Genomic DNA, 17,435 nt, shown 5'->3' with positions numbered 1-17,435 from the left:
GAGCGGTTAGTAGGTCTGCACAAGAGCTGGATCCAGGCTGCCTGGGTTCAGATCCCAGACCTGCCACTTACTAGCTCTGTGGACTACAGCAAGTCACTTGGCCTTTCTGGGCCTTGGTGTCCCCATATTAAAATGGGCTGTTGCGAGGATTGAATGTGAAGCCCAAGGACCGTGCCTGGTATGCGTAAATGCTAAGTGCTGGCTGTGATGACTCACACTGATGCTGGCTTTCCTTGTGTGGATTTTCATTTCTTCTCTTAATGTGAGCTGAGTCCTTTGCGGAACTAGATGAGGATCGAGGGAGTGAAAAATACCTCCCTTCCTTCCTGCTGCCCTGTGCCACGGGATACCACGTGGGACAATTCATTCATTCATTCCGCAGTGGGCTTCTGTGTCTATGTATCAGTGTGGCCATTCCTCCTGTTGCAGACATATCTCTACCAGGCAAGTCTAAGGGCCATTCGTGGCCCCATCAGTGACCAGTTATGTGTCCTCTCTGGTCCTCACTTTCCACATCTGTGAATGGGGATAATTGCAGCTGCCTCCTAGGGGAGCTAGAAGGGTTTGCTAGTTTCATACAGCACCTCTCAGATATGTTTTGTCTGTGCCCTGTAGTAAGAAACATAATTTTCCACTATGATGTGGCCCTAAACTTCCATTTTCTGGGATAAATCATCCCGTTGCTCTGAGCTTCAGTGTCCATCTCTAAAAGGGAGAGAATAACAGTCCCACCCTCATAAAACCAAAACAAAACATTAACAAGTGTTTTCCTTACTGAGAGAGATGCACTCGAATATTTTCTAATCTAATCTATTCATTACTTTTAAAAATGTGGTTTCCTACTCACTAATTTAATTTTATGATGCATTAATAGGCATCACATTTAAAGTCTAAAAAACATTGAGTTAGACAAGTGCTTTAGACAGCGCCGGGTCCTGAGCAGGCACTCAACAGGAGTGCTCTACTGTTACTAGCATTTCTTTTTGCGTGCGTGCATTCATTCAAAAAATTCTTCTTTTGAGCTCCCACAGGTACAGGTTTCCTGCAGGGCTTCCCAGAGGGTCCCAGTCTGCTTTACTCACCCAGATACAGCGGCTCCTGATCACTCCTGAGTAGAACCGTCACTGTAGAGAAGACAGAGGTAAGGGCAGGCACGCTGGGGCCACGGGGGCAGGGGAGGGTAGAGGCACAGGGAACCACTCTCACCGATGGCCCAGGACGCTGCCCCGATGCCTGTCAGGAGCAGCAGGGTCCCCGCAGTGAGAGCTGCCACCTTGGGTCCAGAGCAGCATGGCACAGTCCGGCCACCTGCAATAGACACCATGCTGGTACCACTGCCGGGCCTGTCCTCGTCAGGGCAGGGTCTGGGCACAGGGCCAGCTCTGCCCTACCCCCAGAGCTAACAGCATGCCTGAGTCTGCCATGCCCTGGTCCCAGTTTCCTCAGGCGGATCAGTTGGCAGGGTTGTCCCTCCCCTGCTGCAAGGACAACCAGGTGTCCAGTTCCCTAAGGGTTCCAGCTGGGAAGGGGCGTGGCTGGGACAGCTGCCACCTTCGCTGCCTGCACTCCTAGCACTTAGAGGATTTCTCCTCCCCAATGACACTGCTTCTGTGGCTCCCTCATCACCTCGGGCCATCTCCTCTTGGACCTCTCTCTTCCGCTAACTTTCCCAGAGGTTCTCGGAGCCTCTTGGAAGCCGTGACCCCTGACCTTTGCCCTCTGGCAGCTCCCTTTCCTGCTGTTTGGCATTTCCTCAGGGCCTCGTTTCTCTTTGCTGTTCTAGACTCTCTGTCCCTGGGTAACCCCCAAAACCAGACCTCTCCCTGGGACCCAGTTCCAAGGACAGCTTTGCCCCTGGAGAGTGAGAACCTAAGTTTGGAAATTTGCCAGCTTGCCTTAAAAATACCGGCCTTTCCCCCTCTTAGCTGGTACCTTGGGCAGGTAACATCACCTCTTTAAGCCTCAGCTCCCTCATCTATTTCTTGGGCACCCACCTAGCACTCACCTCTAAAATTAATACTTTAAAGTTCTTTTAAATAATAACAGTAATAGCCAAACTCTTATCAGATGCTTACTATGTGCCAAGCACTGCTCTAAATGCATTAACTTATTTAGCGCTTACCTCACTTATGATTCCCATTTTTCAGATAGAAAAAACTGAAGCTCAGAGAAGGAGAGTCACATGCCTGAAGCGACTTAGCAGGAAGAGGCAGTGCTGAGTCCTGAATCCTTAGCAGATTTGGCGCTGGAGCCCAAACACATAACCACTAAGCCACGCTATCCCTCCCTGTGCTGTAGTTCCTGGCATATAGCAAGTTCTCCATAAATGTTTTGAAATCATTAAAGCTGTGTGGTCCTGGGCAACTCCCTTCAACTGTCTGGGCCTCTCTTCTCATGGGTAAAATGGAGCCTTATTCATTGATTGTTCTGTTGAGCATCTGCTGTGTACCTGGCACCATTCTAGGCTCTCATCCAGGCTCACATCCCAGAACAGACAGATGAGATGCTGGCTCTCATGGGGCTCACAGTCTCATATGTGTAAGGCGAGGGGGAGAAGTAAACAAGTCAACAAGTCAACAAACTTGATAATTTCCAGGTTGTGGCAAAGTCTATGAAGAAAATAATGCAGGTTGGGGGCAGCAAGTGGCTTCTGTAGGTGTTCTGGGAGGGCCTCCCTAAGAAGTGACTTTCGAGCTGAGACATGAAGGGTGAGGCCAGTAATGCAAAGACGTCAAGAAAGAGCTTTGCGGGCAGAGGGAACAGCACAGGCAAGAATGAGCATGGTCTGTTAGAGGGCAAGAGAGATCACTGATGTGACCAGGATGAAATGAGCTTGGGGAAGGCAGTGGGACCAAGGTGGGGCCAGTTAGGGAGGCCTGGCCTCCTAAGAAGAAATAGGATTTTATTCTCAGTGCAACAGAGGCCCTGGGGATTATAAGCCAACCTCTTTGTTAGGGATTGCAGGACGACCAAAGGGAAAAGGCTACTAAAAGCTTTCAGCTGGGCCTGGCATGCACCAAGCAAGCTCTTGGAACAGAATGAAGAATAGTCCAGGGCCTTCTTGAGATGGCCATTGTCTGGGTATCTTAAGAATTTGAGAATCCAGCAGTTCCCCTGAAGGCATGAGAGAACACTCTCTCCCCTCCAAAGAGGCCCACTGGCTCAGCCCCAGCTGGCCGAGCCTCCCTGTCTCAAGAGTGCCTCTCAGGCCTACCCCCCAACTCTATACCAGCCATCTTCCTGGTTCTAGTGGGAGGACTTGGCTCCTTGCAACCATCAGGCTGGTCCTGGTTCATTTGTTTTCAGATGTGCTCTGCCACTCAGGGGTCAGCCTAGACACTCTAGTATGTCTGCTGGAGCAGGAAACGTTGCCACTCCATGTCCTCATGACCTCTTTCCATGACCTTTGGTTCAGGGAATTTCAAGCTATCTCAGAACAGGTGCTTGTAGTGGGACAGGAAGCATCTTCACTCTGTAAGAGGACCATTCTGGTCGTGATTCTTCACGAGCAATAGGGCCTTTGCGATTGGTAAGCCGGCTCCGCCACCCGCCCTCACCCTGTCAACTTCTCCCAGAGGCTCTGCTCCCTGCCCTTCCAAGAGCACCTAGCTATCCTTGTCTTCTCACAGGACAGTTCTTCTGCCCCCATTTGGCTATAAAACCCTCACAAGTGACATCTCTGGCTCCTTGTCTCTAAAACCATTCACCTGATGGCTCTGTGTCTCGGTCCTCCTCAGACCCAACTCCAACTTGCCTCATTTGGCTTCTGAAACACCACAGGCACCTGACTTTCCTTCCACTTTTCTGATGGTGCCTTCTCCATCTCCTGACCTTCTATCCACTCCCTGAAATCTAGAGTTCATAGGGCGGGCCACGCCTCCTCCCCGTCAAGCCTCTCCAGTTCCAAGTCTTTCTCACCCACCTCCACAGCCTCAGTTTCCTTTTTCTGTCCCAAGGCCTAGACTCTTCTTAGTCCCAGATTCAGGGGTCCTGCAGCCTCTTAGATGCCTCCCCCTAAAATCCCCTGGGCCCTTCACACTCCCCAGGCCCCCATACTGGCCTCCGTGTCTTCCCACATCCCCAGGTACCATCTCAGAGGCCCTCCTCTTCAGGACACCTCCCTCCCTCAGAACCTGCCAGCTCCACAGCCTGCAGGCCTCCCGAGTGTCTCCTGCCACCCTCTCCTTCCCTGCCCCCAACCTCATCCAACCCCTGGCTCAGGCTCCCCCTCTGGTCCAGCCTCTGCACAGAAGCCTGGGGCTCTTCTTAAATATTAAATCCAACCTGTTCCTTCTGTCCCTAGAACCCTCCACAACTCCCCAGTGTCCCCTAGGACAGAGTCTAAGGCCCTCAGCTCTGTAGTGCCAACCCCTCTGTGATATAAGCATGGCAGTTAAAAATTTGGGGTTGCCAAGTCCCAGGCAGCCACATGGGTCATTATCAGACTTCTGAGAGAGTTTCCAAAAAGCACCCAAAATCATAGAACTTATAAAACAGAAGTTAGAAAAGAGAAGTAAAGAATAACCCCCAGGGCCATCTTGTAAAGAGACCCAGCACTGCAAGGCAGCATCGGCCCCTCGCCGAAAAAAGTCCGAACAGAGCCTGGTCCAGCTCGCACACCTCACCACCCTCCCAGCTCCATTCCCAACTTTACTTCCAGAAATACCCAAAGTATGTGTGTGCCACTGCACCCCCACCTGTTTGTCACCCCCAGCACTTAGCTAGCCTCTTCCCTCTGCCTGGCACACCCTGCCTCCTCTCCTCATCCTGAGTGTCAACTTAGATATCACCTCCTCCAAGTCTAAGTCCCCAGGGAGCACCAAGACCCTCCCTCGCCTTGGGCCTACTTCAGCCCATAATGGTAACACAAATGCGAGCAGCCACTGCAGCAGCGATGGCTCTCAAATCGCACACCAACTCACAACCCTGTCCAAACCCTGTCCTGCAGTTTCCTTAAATCCTTGCAACTGTTCATGAGGAAGATACCAATGCCATCATCTCCGGCTTACTGATAAGGAAAGGAGGCCCAGAGTGGTGCAGCCAGCTACCCTGGGTCACCCAGCAGGTAAGCGCAGCACCAGAACCTTTCGGCATCCATGTCCAGGTTGGACCACCTCCTCCTCTGGGTCCAGGTTTGACCACCCCTCTAGCCCCAGCAGCCGGACTCCCCTCCAAGACTGGGACGGGCTGCCCGAGGATGCACTGGAGTCTACTCTGTCTCAGTGCTCTCTACATCCAGACCTGTCTCTGGCCATCCTTTCTAGCATGCTCTATTTTTCTTCTCTAGTTCATTCACCCATAGGCCCCAACCCTGGTGACTCTCTCTAGTCAGCTCCAGGAAAGAATTCTCCAAAAGGCATGGAGTGCTACTGTCCCCCTGCTCAGCAAGGGTGCAGGGCCTTCTCCTGAGCCATTGGGAGCCTGGATGCACTCTGGGCCGGAGCTGAATGGTCAGGGGTCTGAGCGGCTAGCTGCTGAGACCCTAGGAGGCCAGTGATCTACGCTGGTCATTTCAGGTGACACACACAGCACTTCCTGCATTTAAATCGTCACACCACCCTGTGGGGTGTGCCCTAGTACCATCCCCATTTTACAGATGAAGAAATTGAGGCCCAGAGGGGGTAAGCTGTTTGCTCAGGGCCTCGTAACTAGAAAGGGCCACCGACTAGGACGGAACCCAGCGAGCCTAATTCCAAAAAGAAGAGAGGGAGTCTGCCCAGCTGCGGAGGGTGGGGAAGAAAGGCCTCCCATCCTCGGCCCCTCCAGCTGACTCCCAAGTGTGGAAGAAGTTGAGAGGGATCCAGGCTACAGGGAGCCCTGGCTAGGGGCTGCCAAGAGTCCTTGAGTGCCAGCCCCTCCACAGTGGCTTCACCCTGCCATCCTGGAGTGGTTTCCCCCTTCTTTCTCTCCTCTCCATCTGTCCAGCCGAGTCCAAAGTCTTCCCTCTGCTCTTTTGCCCACAATGCCAGAAGGTGGGAGGAATGTCTGGAATGGGTGGGGGTCTTGAGTCCTAGGACTCCAAGGTTCACAGCGTACATTTGATGTGCCCAGACCCCTGCTGGTGTCCCTGCTCCCAACAGCCTCACGTAGGTAGGTAGGTAGCATTAGGATCCATGTTTGACCCAGGGGGGAATTGAAATCCAGACAAATGATGCCACTTGCATAAGATCACACAGTAAAGAAGTGGCAGAAGCAGATTCAAATGCAGGCCAGTGTGTCTGACTCCAGAGTCTGTGTCCTTAACTATGACAGCCGGTCTCCCCACCATAATCTCAAGCAGAAGGGAGGTCCAGGGTCAGCTGAGGAACCTCTAGGAGGTGAGGGGAAACTGAGGCAAGGAACCAAGAATGTCATATTGGGTAGCAGGGCAGCAGGTGGGAGCACAGCCCCACGGCAAATCTGGTTAACAGTTAATCAAGTGGAGAAGGCTTCAGAAGGGGCTGGGGATGGGCCCAGGATGGGTGCCAGAGAGAGGGGGCTCTGAGGGGACAGAGGGCTGGGAAGAGAGTACAGAGGGAGGAGCACCAGACAGAGCCAAAGTCGGGGCTCAGGGAAAGGGGGACTTACCCTCCTTCTCCGCCATGTCACGGCCTCTTGTTAATGATTCCCCGGCTGACCTCCTGGGCCGGGGCAGGGCCTGTGGGGAGATGGACGGGGAGGCAGGGCCTGGGGGAGCCCAGCCCAGCCCAGTGCCCCCAGTCCCAGGCGCCCATCCAGGGAGGCTGGAGGAACTGGGCCCTGGCCAGAGCACGCTGTGATCACGGATGCAGATTGGGTTGGGTTCAAGGATGGGGTCAGTGTCTGACCAGTGGCCATGGGTACACCCGGATCATAGGGCTGGGGGCTCCCATGCCTGGGCCCGAAGTGGAGGGGACTGAAGGTCTGAACTCCTGGGTCCAAGGGAGCAGAGAACAGGGGCCTGAAATCCTGGGTCCTGGGGAAAGAGGGTTTGGGGGCCCAGACTCCTTGGTATGAGAGAGGAGGGGTGTAGGGGCCCAGACTCCTGGGTCTGAGGGAGGAGGAGTTCCAGGGACCTGAAACTCCGAGGTCCTTAGAGAGAAGTCAGAGAGCCCGCTCTTGGGGTCTCTGGGAGTCTCTCTGTTGGGAGGTAGGCATTCGGTTGGGTGGGGCGGGAGGACCCATGTCCTGGGGTCCGGAATTGAGGGCCCTGATCCTTACCCTGGGGTCTTGCAGGTGGGGCCGGAGCTGAGAGATGGTGCCGGTTGAGGGTCAGTCTCCAGGCCGGGGCAGGAGCATGGTGGCCCCTCAGCAGTGGCGGCAGGGAGGCAGAGGCAGCCTCGGCGTGGGGCCTGCTAGGCCTGGCTGCCTCACCTGAGGAGGAGGGGGCTGGGCCGGAGGCGGGGATAGGGGCGGGGAGGGGCCAAGCAGAAGGACTGGCAGCACCAGAGGCCACCTGGCAGTTGGGGCAGGGTTTGCAGGGGCTGGGAGGTAGGCCCAGGTGTGCCGGTCTGAGGGAAGTGGGAGCACGGCCGGGCTTGGCCTGACGACCAGGGGTGTGGGGAGACAGAGAAGGCTGGGGGTGCTTACAGGACTAAAGGATGGGGATAGGTATTAGAGGGAATCAGAGAGCCGCAACTGCCCCAAGCCCACCCTGCCCCTGCACTTCTGCCTCCTGCCCAGGCCCCACTCTGCCCCAGCTCACACCTGACTCTGTCCCCGTCTGCCCCTGCCCTTTCCAGCATCCCCTGTCCAGCTCCTGAACAAGGTAGTCCCCGTCCTGGCCCCAGTTCCAGGCCCCGCCCCGTATCTCTCCCTCAGTCCCTCCCCCACTCCAACTCTTGCTTCAGCCTCTGCCCCTTCCCATGTCCCCAGCCCAGCCCACATCTGCTTTGCCCTGCCCAGCTCACCCTACCCAGCTCCCTCCCCCCAGCTGCTTTCCTACAAGTCACGGGGGCTGGTTTGCTTTGGCAGCCTCTCTGCCGCCTGCAGCAGTGACCTCTGGAGCCAGGAAAGACCTAGATAGGGGGAAGGGGGCTTGGCCCGGAAAAGGCAACACTGAGTGCTGAGGCCTAAGCCAAGTGACCGGAAGTGTCCAGAGGCATATACACACTGTCCCACCAGCGGTCGAGAGTGATCCACGTCACACCCCAGGGCCAAATAAACACCCAGACACACAAGGGTCACCATCAGACACCTGCCTGTGGACAACCACATAAACACAGGCCATAGCTGCTCTCCCCAGATAAGTTGTCCCCACACAATCCAACCCACCTGCTCACCCATGTACCCCCTTCCACTCAGAGCCACAGCCTCCCACAGGGGAGACGCCTGTGTAGACTTGGTGCTACCCAGCCCCTAGTCTCTCGTTCCTTCTCTCCCTATTCATGTTCCTCTCTCTTCTTCCCTGTCTCCAACTCCCATCACTCCAGAGAGACTCATAGTACTGAGGAAGAGTGAAGAAATAAATTGGAGTCACTATAGACAAGCTGCTAAATTACCAGAATCAAGTAGGCTGAGGTATGAGGAGACAGTTCTATTCCTGTTTTAACTAGCCTGGAAACTTAAACTTTCGAACTGGAGATATAGACAAATCCTATAGATCAGTGGTCCCCAACCTTTTTTGGCATCAGGTACTGATGCTCCTATAAGAATCTAATGCCCGATGATCTGAGGTGGAGCTGAGGCAGGGACGCTAGCCCCGGGGAGCGGCTGCAAATACAGATGATGTGGTGCTCGCCCACCTGCTACCTACCTCCTGCTGTGCGACCTGGTTCCTAACAGGTCACCAGTCGAGGCCTCAGGGGTTGGGGACCCCTGCTATTGATAACTCTCTGAAGAACTTAGGAAAGAATGTTCACGTATCCAGACCCCTGACATCTGGAAGATCACTATCCTAGATCAATCCAGAAGCTAAGAATGTAAGACAATTTTTTTTTTTTCTCAAGAATGTACTTTTTACTATAAGAACTCTCAATTTTTCTTTTCTTTGGAACACTCTGGGTATTACCTAGTAGTGTTTCTGGTTTGCAAACCCCAAAGTCTTGAATAAGACTTTGCTGTTTTTAATTTTAACAAAGCCTCCTGATTCATTTATGCTCGGTCGCCACTGCTAGCCTGGAACACAGCAAACCCCATGCCAACTGCCATCTTGCTTCTTATTTCTCCACAGACACACCCCCCTTCCCAGGCTGCCTCCTTGGCTCCCTCCTGGCCTCCCACCCACTCATGGTCCCAGCTGAGCTAATGACCCCCCTCCCAATCCCACATTAATCAAGTACTAAGTGGCTGCGCCTGCTAGGTCCTCAGGCAGGCACTGAGCCTGAGACGCTGGCCCTATCCATTCCTTACCCATCCTTATCCTGAATGCGTGCACAGAGGCCCCACTGCCTGCCTGTGAGGGCTGGTCCCCAGGAAAACTGAGGCTCTTGGATTTGGGGCCGGGTGTAGAGGGTGACTGGGCTCACAAGAGAGAATATGAATCAAGTCCAAGAATCTTTATTTCATGAACAAAACTACTCATGTAAAGAGAGAGACGAGGCTGAATGGGCCCCTTTCTAAGTGGCCACAATCCAAGGCTGGTGAGAGAGGGTGGGGTTGGGCCGGGCAAGAGTGCATCACAGGAGAGGGGACCCCAGGTCCAGCCAGAGGAAGCAGGAGGGGAAATGTCGCTGAGGGTTGGAGTGGGCCCCAGAACCCCCTGCCCCAAACTGTTCCGGCCTATCACAACCCCTGCTGGGCAGGGAAAGGCTGGGCCCCAATAGTGCGTGTCTGAAGCGGCCAGTGTGTGCAAATCAGCAAGAAGGAGGGGTGCGGAGCCGCTGCCCTACCTCACCGTACCCCCTCCCAAACAGGCAGCAGAAGCAGGGATGGGGCAGCGGCAGTATTGCTTTACCCATCATGCATAGCAAGGGTGGGCAATAGGGCAGGAGAAAGAAGGCTGGATTAGGAGTGCGAGCCAAGCCCCCTGCCCTCTCCCACCCCGGCGGCTCCGCTGGCAGGACTCTGAGGCTGTGGGGGCCCAGGAATGGCCAACCCCCCCGGGGGCAGGCTGTGCCTGGATGTTCCCCATTAGGGCTGGCTCTTCCTTGAGGCGGAGCCCAGAGCCTAAAGGTGAAGGAGAGAGAGGGGATCAAGGACTTAGTGAGCTAACACTCCTCCAGGCCCACCAGCACCCTCCTCCAGGCCCACCAGCCCCCGCCCACCCACCCACCTTACCGAGGCTATTCGGCCACCTGGACACCCGTACAATTTTCTTTGCTTTCTGAGGTGATGGCCAGGTATTCCGAGCTGTGGGGGCAAAAGCCAGGTGGACAGTGACCCCATCATAAGTCTGGCCCACACCCAGGAGACTGAGAAAGGTTGTGGTCTCTGCCCCAGGGACACAGGGCTCATGAGTTAGAGAAAAGAGGGGGCTGTGGGCTAGACTCCTAGGGACACTCCTAGAGAAGTCCAGGCTGGGGGCCTGAGTCCTGAGCCTGAAGCAGGAGAGGACTGGGGGCTCAGACTTCTGGGTCCTGGAAAAGAAAGGGGCTGGGGCCTTGACTCTCGTATCCGTGGGGGACAGGGTGCTGGGCCTGAACCCTGGGTGCTGAGAGAAGTGGGGGCCGGGACTGACTGCGGCCTCGTCCATCTCTGACAATGAATGCCCCACTCCAGGGACGACTGGAAGGTGGTACTGGGTTGCTCCCTTGCACCCTCCCCGCTCTCAGCTCCTGCTCCCCTCTGGAAAGCCCTGGGCGTCCTGGGTGCTTCCCCGCTTCTCACCAACCCCACTCACGCATTTTCTTGTGCAGCAGCCTCTGTGGCAGCGGCGATCTTCTTGTAGCAGTAAATCATCTCGGCCACGAGCCATATGGTCAACACCACGATGAGCACGTACATCATGATCTCAGACACGATGGACGCCATGTCTCTGTTGGCTGCAGGGGCCAGGCAGGGTTAAGCGGCAGCCGAGGCCAGGCTCAGGACACATGACAGCCTGAGTGCGCCCCGAGCTTGCAGTGCCAGCCTGGGCAAGTAGCTTGACCTCTCTGGGCCTTGATTCCCCCTCTGTCAAATGGGGATGAGAATACTCATGCCTTCTCACAGGATTGCTAGGAAGAGGAAAGGCCAATTAACATCCCTCACATGCTTGGATGCACAAGTGCTGGCCACTGGAGGCTGTTTGCCGGAAACCCTCTACCCTTCCGCAGCACTGGCTCTTGCTCCGTCAGCTTCCTTTCATTGAGCCTAAATTTAAACTGTAACAGGAGCGCACTTAGCCGGGGGACCGGAGTCGAAGGCCACTGTGGCATCCTGGGCCAGATTTCACAGGTGTGCACTCTGCATGCCCAGCCCCTCCTTCTGCCTGGCCAGGATCTCATCTTCCCCAGTCCCCACGTGGGCTTCCGCCCCGTCAGTGGGCGCTGTCTGCCGCTCACTCATGCAGGTGGTGCCAATGCTTTCTGGGCCAGAGTGAGAGAGGGAGCAGGGCTGGATGATTCTCCCATATTTCCCCACAGGAGGAGCTAGGGACAGGGTTCCATACCTTATTCATTCATTCATTCATTCGTTCGTTCGTTCATTCATTCGTTCGTTCATTTGCTCACTCAGAAGATCTCATGAACGCATCTTATGCAGTGAACACATGCTCTCAGCCAGGCTCTGTGCTGAGTTTTTTATTGAACCATCTCCCTGACTGTTCAAAACAACCCAAGGATAGAGTACTGGCTTCCCACATCAGCTGACCTCAGGAAGCATAATGAGATGGATATATGCTGGAGAAAGCTCACATCATCGGAATTCTCAACCCTGCTCCTGGAACTCAATGCCCAAATGGATTTAGGTAATCTGGTGTCTCCTGCTTTCCCAGTCGGATTAGGACAGTGAAGGACATGGCTCTGTAGCCTATCTCCAGACAAAGATACTGAAGCCCTGAGAGGGGAAGGTACTGGGCAAAGATTCACAGCCAGAATTGGATTCAGGGATTCATCCCCAACTGTAACTGACTGCGGGGTCCGAGCTCTGATCTGCTCTGTAAAGCTTCCACAACCGAAAGGACTTGGTAATAGCTGCCATACAGTGAGCGCTGTCTCCATCAACCCACACGGACACCACAGGAGGTGAGACTGTCATTCTCTCATGTGACAGATGAGGAACTGAGGCAGAGGGGTCACAGAGAGAGTCAGAGGCACCTTCTCTGGGAGACTTTTGATTTCTTCAAAACCCCAAATCTTCCAAGAGCTTTCCCTGCCTCCTCACACAGTCGGCCCCTAGGTCTAAAGCCCCAGCCTGTACCTCGTCAGGCCGGACTTCTCACCAGCCTCAGACACTGCTTCACCTCAAGACTTTCTTCACTCAAACTGGGTACATCTGAGGAAAAGAGTGAAGAAATAAAATGGAGTCATTGTGGTCAAGATGCTAAATTACTGAAATCAAGGAGGCCGAGGCAGAGGATGTGATCTTGCTATTCTTGCTTTAACTTGCCTGGGAAATCAAACTTTTGAACTCTCCAGTTATGACCATATATACACATATATGTAATCTTATGGATAACTCTGATTACCCCTTCAGGACTTAGGAAAGAATGTTCATGTGTCCAGACCAACTAACATCCATTATCTAGACCACTGGACACCTGGAAGATTATCATCTCGGATTAATGCAGAGGCTAAGAATGCAGGACTGATTCTTCTCAAGAATGTATTTTTCACCGCAAAAACTCTTAGCTTTTCTCTCTTCTTTGAAACACTCTGGGTATATTGCCTAGTTGTGTTTCGGTTTGCAAACCCTAAGACCCTTAAATAAATCTTGATCATTTATTTCTAGCCAAAGCCTCCTGATTCATTTATACTCAGCCAACATATCCAAAATAGAATTAGCCGCCTTGTCCCCATCTGCCAGCCCCACTCCTGGTAGGAGACCTCAGGTGCTTCCTACTACCCTCTGCACCTCGGCCAGGCCAGTGACGTTCTCATCACCAACACGTACTGCCCCTCCCCCGCTTTGGAAATGATTCAGTTCCTTTCTTAGCAGTTACTACGAGGAGGCAATAGAGGCTGGTGGGTAATGTTGAAAATGCAGTAAGACAGTGGACTATAATAAAGAATATGGCCTGGCCAACAATGCTAATACTATAATAATATCTTGAGTAATGAAAGAAATAATAGTGTGATGAGTCATGCTAAAAATACTATAGTATAGTGGGTGACGAATATACTATAGTATAACAAGTAACATTTTAAAATACTACAATGCGATTGATAATATTTTTAAATACTTTAGCATGGTAAAAATATGATAGTATGGTGGGTAATGTTAAAAATGCTCTAGTATGATGGATTATGATAAAAATACTGTTGTACGTTTGGTAATGTTAAAATAGTATAGTACACAGTATAATATGAAATACTGTAGTATAGTGGGCAATGTTAAAAATAATGTGGTAGATAAAAAACACAGAATATGGTGGATAATGCCAACACCTCAGGCTCTGGGAAGACGGCATAAGGAGCTCTATATTATGATATGTTGCTCAGAACGCAGGCTCTGGGAGGTAATACAGTATGGTAGATAATGTTAAAAAGAGAGAGGCCCTACTGGGTCACGGGCATGCCTGAGCCCCAGCCTCCACCACGCAGATGAGAGCCACAGCCTGAGCCAGGCCAGACCAGAAGGTGGAAAGAACCTGGGTGCCTGATGGGCTCACAGAGCCTCCCTGCCCTCCTGACCCCTCATCTCAGCACTCGCGACCCCTCAACTCAGCACTGATTCGGGACACAGAATTGAGACAAATTTTATTAAGCCACAGCATTTGCGGGCATCTTTGTCATGGCCACTCCACTTTCCCCCGACTCACATGGGCGGGGCTCCCACCTCTATATGTGTGGGTCACCCACCCAGCATCGTGTCCTATACCAGAGTCACTCAGAGACATCTGCATTGAATTCTGCTAGATCACTTTGATAACAAACGTAAAAATGCTAATTATCAAAAGAAATCCATGGGCTCTGGCTGCCAGCAGAGGATAGTGAATCATGCCAAGAACAGAAACAGCAGTCACACAGGCTTGATTGCCTTCCAATTCAGGTTGCAGCTCATTGACCGTGGCCATGTAATCTTATTGCCCTTATCCTGGGCTTCTCCATCTGTAAAACGGGGCAGTAAGAGCGACAGCCCAGAGGGTGGGTAGAGGGTTCACCGAGAGACTCCACATAAGGCCCTGAGGCCTGTCTCAAGAAAAGAAAGGACAATGCACATTGCCCATGATGGTGTGTGTGTGCTGTGGGCCCTGAGGGATGTCCCTGCCACAGCTCTTTGGTGGTCCAAGGTCTGGGATAGCTCCCTGACTATCTAAGCCAGTGGGCCATAGGACCCTGGAAAATTCTAATTTACTCCCATCGGAAGGTGGTTCAGAGGAGGGGTTCAAGGAAGCCGAAGCCAAAATGAGGAAACAGTTCAAAAACACCTTAGATCCTACTGCTCAGCATGGTCCCAGACCTGCAGCATTGGTCTCGCTTGAGAGCTTGTCAGAAGTGAACTCTGGGCCACCGAGATCTGCTGACTCAGGATCTGCGCATTAGCAAGACTCCCAGAGGGCTGTGTGCACAGTAGAAGTTGAGGAGCACTGCTCTAGGTGACACACTCATATCTCTTCCCCGACTGTGACAGAGGGAGGCGGGGCTCAGGCTACTTGACAAGCAGAACCGCCACTGTCACCCCCACATACTGAGGCCTTGCTGTGAGCCGGGCACGCCAGCAGTTGACACTCAACATATCACTCAATCCTCACAACCTCCCTGGAACACAGGAAGGGTTCAAACAACACCCTGACAGGTAGACACTCTTATCCTGCCTCCTACAGGATGACCCTTCACCTCAGAGACAGGACGGCACCTGCCAGAGGTCACACAGCACAGGTAGCAGAGGTTTTACACCCAGAACTTCTGTGGGAGAGGCCTGCCCTCACTCCGTGGGTTGAAAGGAAATTAAGGCCAGAGCGGGAGTTGGGGAAAGAAGCACTGCTCATTCTGCTGCCTGCCGTGGGCAGTTGGCTGGCCCCGGAGTGGAGCTAGAGCCTGTCCGCTACCTGCCATCTGTCCCTCCATCTGTCTGCCAGTGGGCAACAAGGATGAGGGGGCAGGCTGGGCCTTACTCACCTTTGTCCACTACCTCAAGGTGGATCTTTTTGACGACGCTGGTGTTGTGCTCATAGTTCTCGAAAAAGAGCAGGCGGTACACGTGGCACTCGTAGTCACCCGAATGGTTGTAGGTGACATTGGTGATGAAGATAGACAGGTCCTGCAGGTCCTTGGTGCCCCGGCTGCCATTCCATACCACACGGCCCTCAAAGCGCTCATCCTCCTCCAGCTGTAGCACCTCGTTCTCATAGCGCAGGATCTGGGGGCAACCAGTGGGGGGGTCACTGCCTGGGCCCATGTCCTCCACCTAGACCTCTATTCTGTCCCTGGCCCTGACACACAGAATGACAGATGGACACAGACATGGACTCATAGTCCTGAAACACACACAGTCACACACATTCCTCATCAGCCCCTGAGCCCCCATTCAGCCTTCCTGGCCTTCGTTCTCTACAATTCTGCCCCAGCCACTGGACGTACTCCTTATTCAGGCACAGAGACAGCTTGACCCAGCTGCTGTGGACCCCAATTCTCCAGCAGGCCCTAAAAGTATAGGATGCCTCTTCAGATATAATTAAAAATACACATAGTATAAAGAAGGTCCAAAAAGTTCTGCTCCTCCTCCAAAACAACCATCAGAGACATTTTTGCCAGTACTAAATAATTCCAAAGCCATTGGCAGATGCATCAACTCAATCAAGACTCACAGACTTATGAGCTAGAGACCATCACCATCCCACCTCTATACAGGAGAAAACTGAGACTCAAACAGGCTCAGTGACTTGCCCAAGCTCAGCAGCTGGACAGTGATAGAGCTGGAATTTGAATCCAGGTCATCAATAATAGCACATTATTAAAAACAAACAACCCTCGGATCCCGCTCCCCACTCGGACACCGATGCCCACCCTCCCACAGCCAGGCTGGGTGTCCACACACCTTCACGAACTCCTCGGTGCCCTTCTGACGGAAGGTCCACTCTGTGAAGGTCTCGGCGGTGGTCTCGCTGCGGCGCTTGCAGGAGATGCACAGAATTTTGAAGGTCATGCCATACACGGCCTCGGTCTCCGAGTCCACTTCCACACAGCCCGCCCAGGCTGAGGACACTGCGGCGACAGCAGGGGCACCCATCACCCTAGGCCACGCCAGGCTCACCGGTTGTCGGCCTTCAATCTGTTTCCCCTCAATAATGATGACAAATGGACAGAACCGGACCCAAGCCAGCCCTGCCACTTGCTGCGTGCCCTGGGCAAGAAACTCATCTTCTCTGAGCCTTAGTTTCCCACTGTGAATGGTGAGGGAAGTGGCCATCTTTGCTTCTGGAGGTTGCAGAGCAAACTTCGTAAGTTAGGTAAGGCCCCAGCAGGGGGCTAGCACACAGGAAGTCCCGCAACCAATGGGGCTGTCACTGTGGTCAGTAACTCCAAGTCTGTGCTACCCAAGTATCCCTTCTTCAGAAGGCCACTTGTCGGAGGTACTGCAGCATGTAAGTTGTGGATCTAGAGTTCCAGCTGCATTAGAAGCGGCAGTCATTTTCACCATTACTGCTCTGGAAAACCAGCCAGCCCCAGAGACATGGCTGGGGGAAAGCCAGGCCTCAGAGGGGAAAGCGGGCACTGGAACAGGGGCAGAACCACTCTCCATCCCTGCTCTCCATTCCCACGAAATTCTGTCATCCACCCCGTCTCTGACTTCTGCCTCTGTCCCCCAGACTCCCATCTTCTATCAGCTTCTCAAAACTCACCAAGCTCTTTCCCGCCTCAGGGCCTTTGCACCTCCACCGGAGTCCAGTCCCCTTTGGTCTCTCCTTCATATTTTTACCTGCCACCTCCTTCCTACTCCCCAGAGCTCACTATCCAATGCTGTGTCTGTCCAGCTCCAGCTCCAACTCTGGGTGCTCGCTTCTGTCCTCCTCCTCTGCTGTCTCTCCGATGCCTCCCTGAGCATCTCTGCCTCTCTCTCCCCCTCTTTACACCTCCTTGGAGTCTCTCCGAAGGTCTCACCACCTTTTGTCCTCTTTTCAGGCTCAGACACCCTCTCCCCGTCTCTCTCCACCTTTCCCTGCCCCTTTTTTAAACTCCATTTCTCCCTGTGTCTACCAGTGTCTCTATCTCTATCTCTTTCTGCGTCTCGCAAGTTTTTCTCTCTCCGCAGATCAGATGAACTCTCCTCAGTCTCTCTCTCTGGCAAACTCGGCATCTCTCCCATCTGTCGCCACCTTCACTCCATCTCCACAGCCTCCCAGCGGAGCACTCAGGAGTAGTCCGGGTTCTTCTGCGTCTCTCCCTACCAGTCACCATCTCTCCCTGTCCCTCCGTCTCTGTCTCGTCCCAGTCTGCGGGCGCCGTACCTCCCCC

At 53.5% G+C, this 17,435-nt stretch overlaps 2 protein-coding genes across 2 annotated transcripts in view; both read right to left on the bottom strand.

The window, feature by feature from the left end:
- Nucleotides 1–6,819, bottom strand: part of HPN (hepsin) — a 15,890-nt gene extending 9,071 nt beyond the window's left edge. Inside the window, exons 1-3 of the mRNA XM_015595608.2 lie at nt 6,568–6,819; nt 1,207–1,308; nt 1,083–1,124 (exon numbers count right to left, since the gene is read on the bottom strand). Coding sequence (XP_015451094.1) covers nt 1,083–1,124; nt 1,207–1,308; nt 6,568–6,583 — 160 coding nt within the window. The 5' untranslated portion in view covers nt 6,584–6,819. The remainder of the gene's footprint in view (nt 1–1,082; nt 1,125–1,206; nt 1,309–6,567) is intronic.
- A 2,621-nt stretch (nt 6,820–9,440) lies between these two features.
- SCN1B (sodium voltage-gated channel beta subunit 1) lies at nt 9,441–16,203 on the bottom strand. Its single transcript, XM_015595603.2, has 5 exons — nt 16,018–16,203; nt 15,099–15,339; nt 10,739–10,880; nt 10,177–10,248; nt 9,441–10,065 (listed from the first exon to the last, which is right to left on the bottom strand). The coding sequence occupies exons 1-4, from the start codon at nt 16,123–16,125 to the stop codon at nt 10,182–10,184; spliced, it is 558 nt and encodes a 185-aa protein (XP_015451089.2). The 5' UTR covers nt 16,126–16,203; the 3' UTR covers nt 9,441–10,065; nt 10,177–10,181.
- Between the last annotated feature and the right edge of the window lie 1,232 nt (nt 16,204–17,435).

Source organism: Pteropus alecto, unplaced genomic scaffold (genome assembly GCF_000325575.1).
Source record: "Pteropus alecto unplaced genomic scaffold, ASM32557v1 scaffold9, whole genome shotgun sequence".
NCBI classification, from domain to species: domain Eukaryota; kingdom Metazoa; phylum Chordata; class Mammalia; order Chiroptera; family Pteropodidae; genus Pteropus; species Pteropus alecto.
This window is presented reverse-complemented; position numbering and strand designations above follow the sequence as displayed.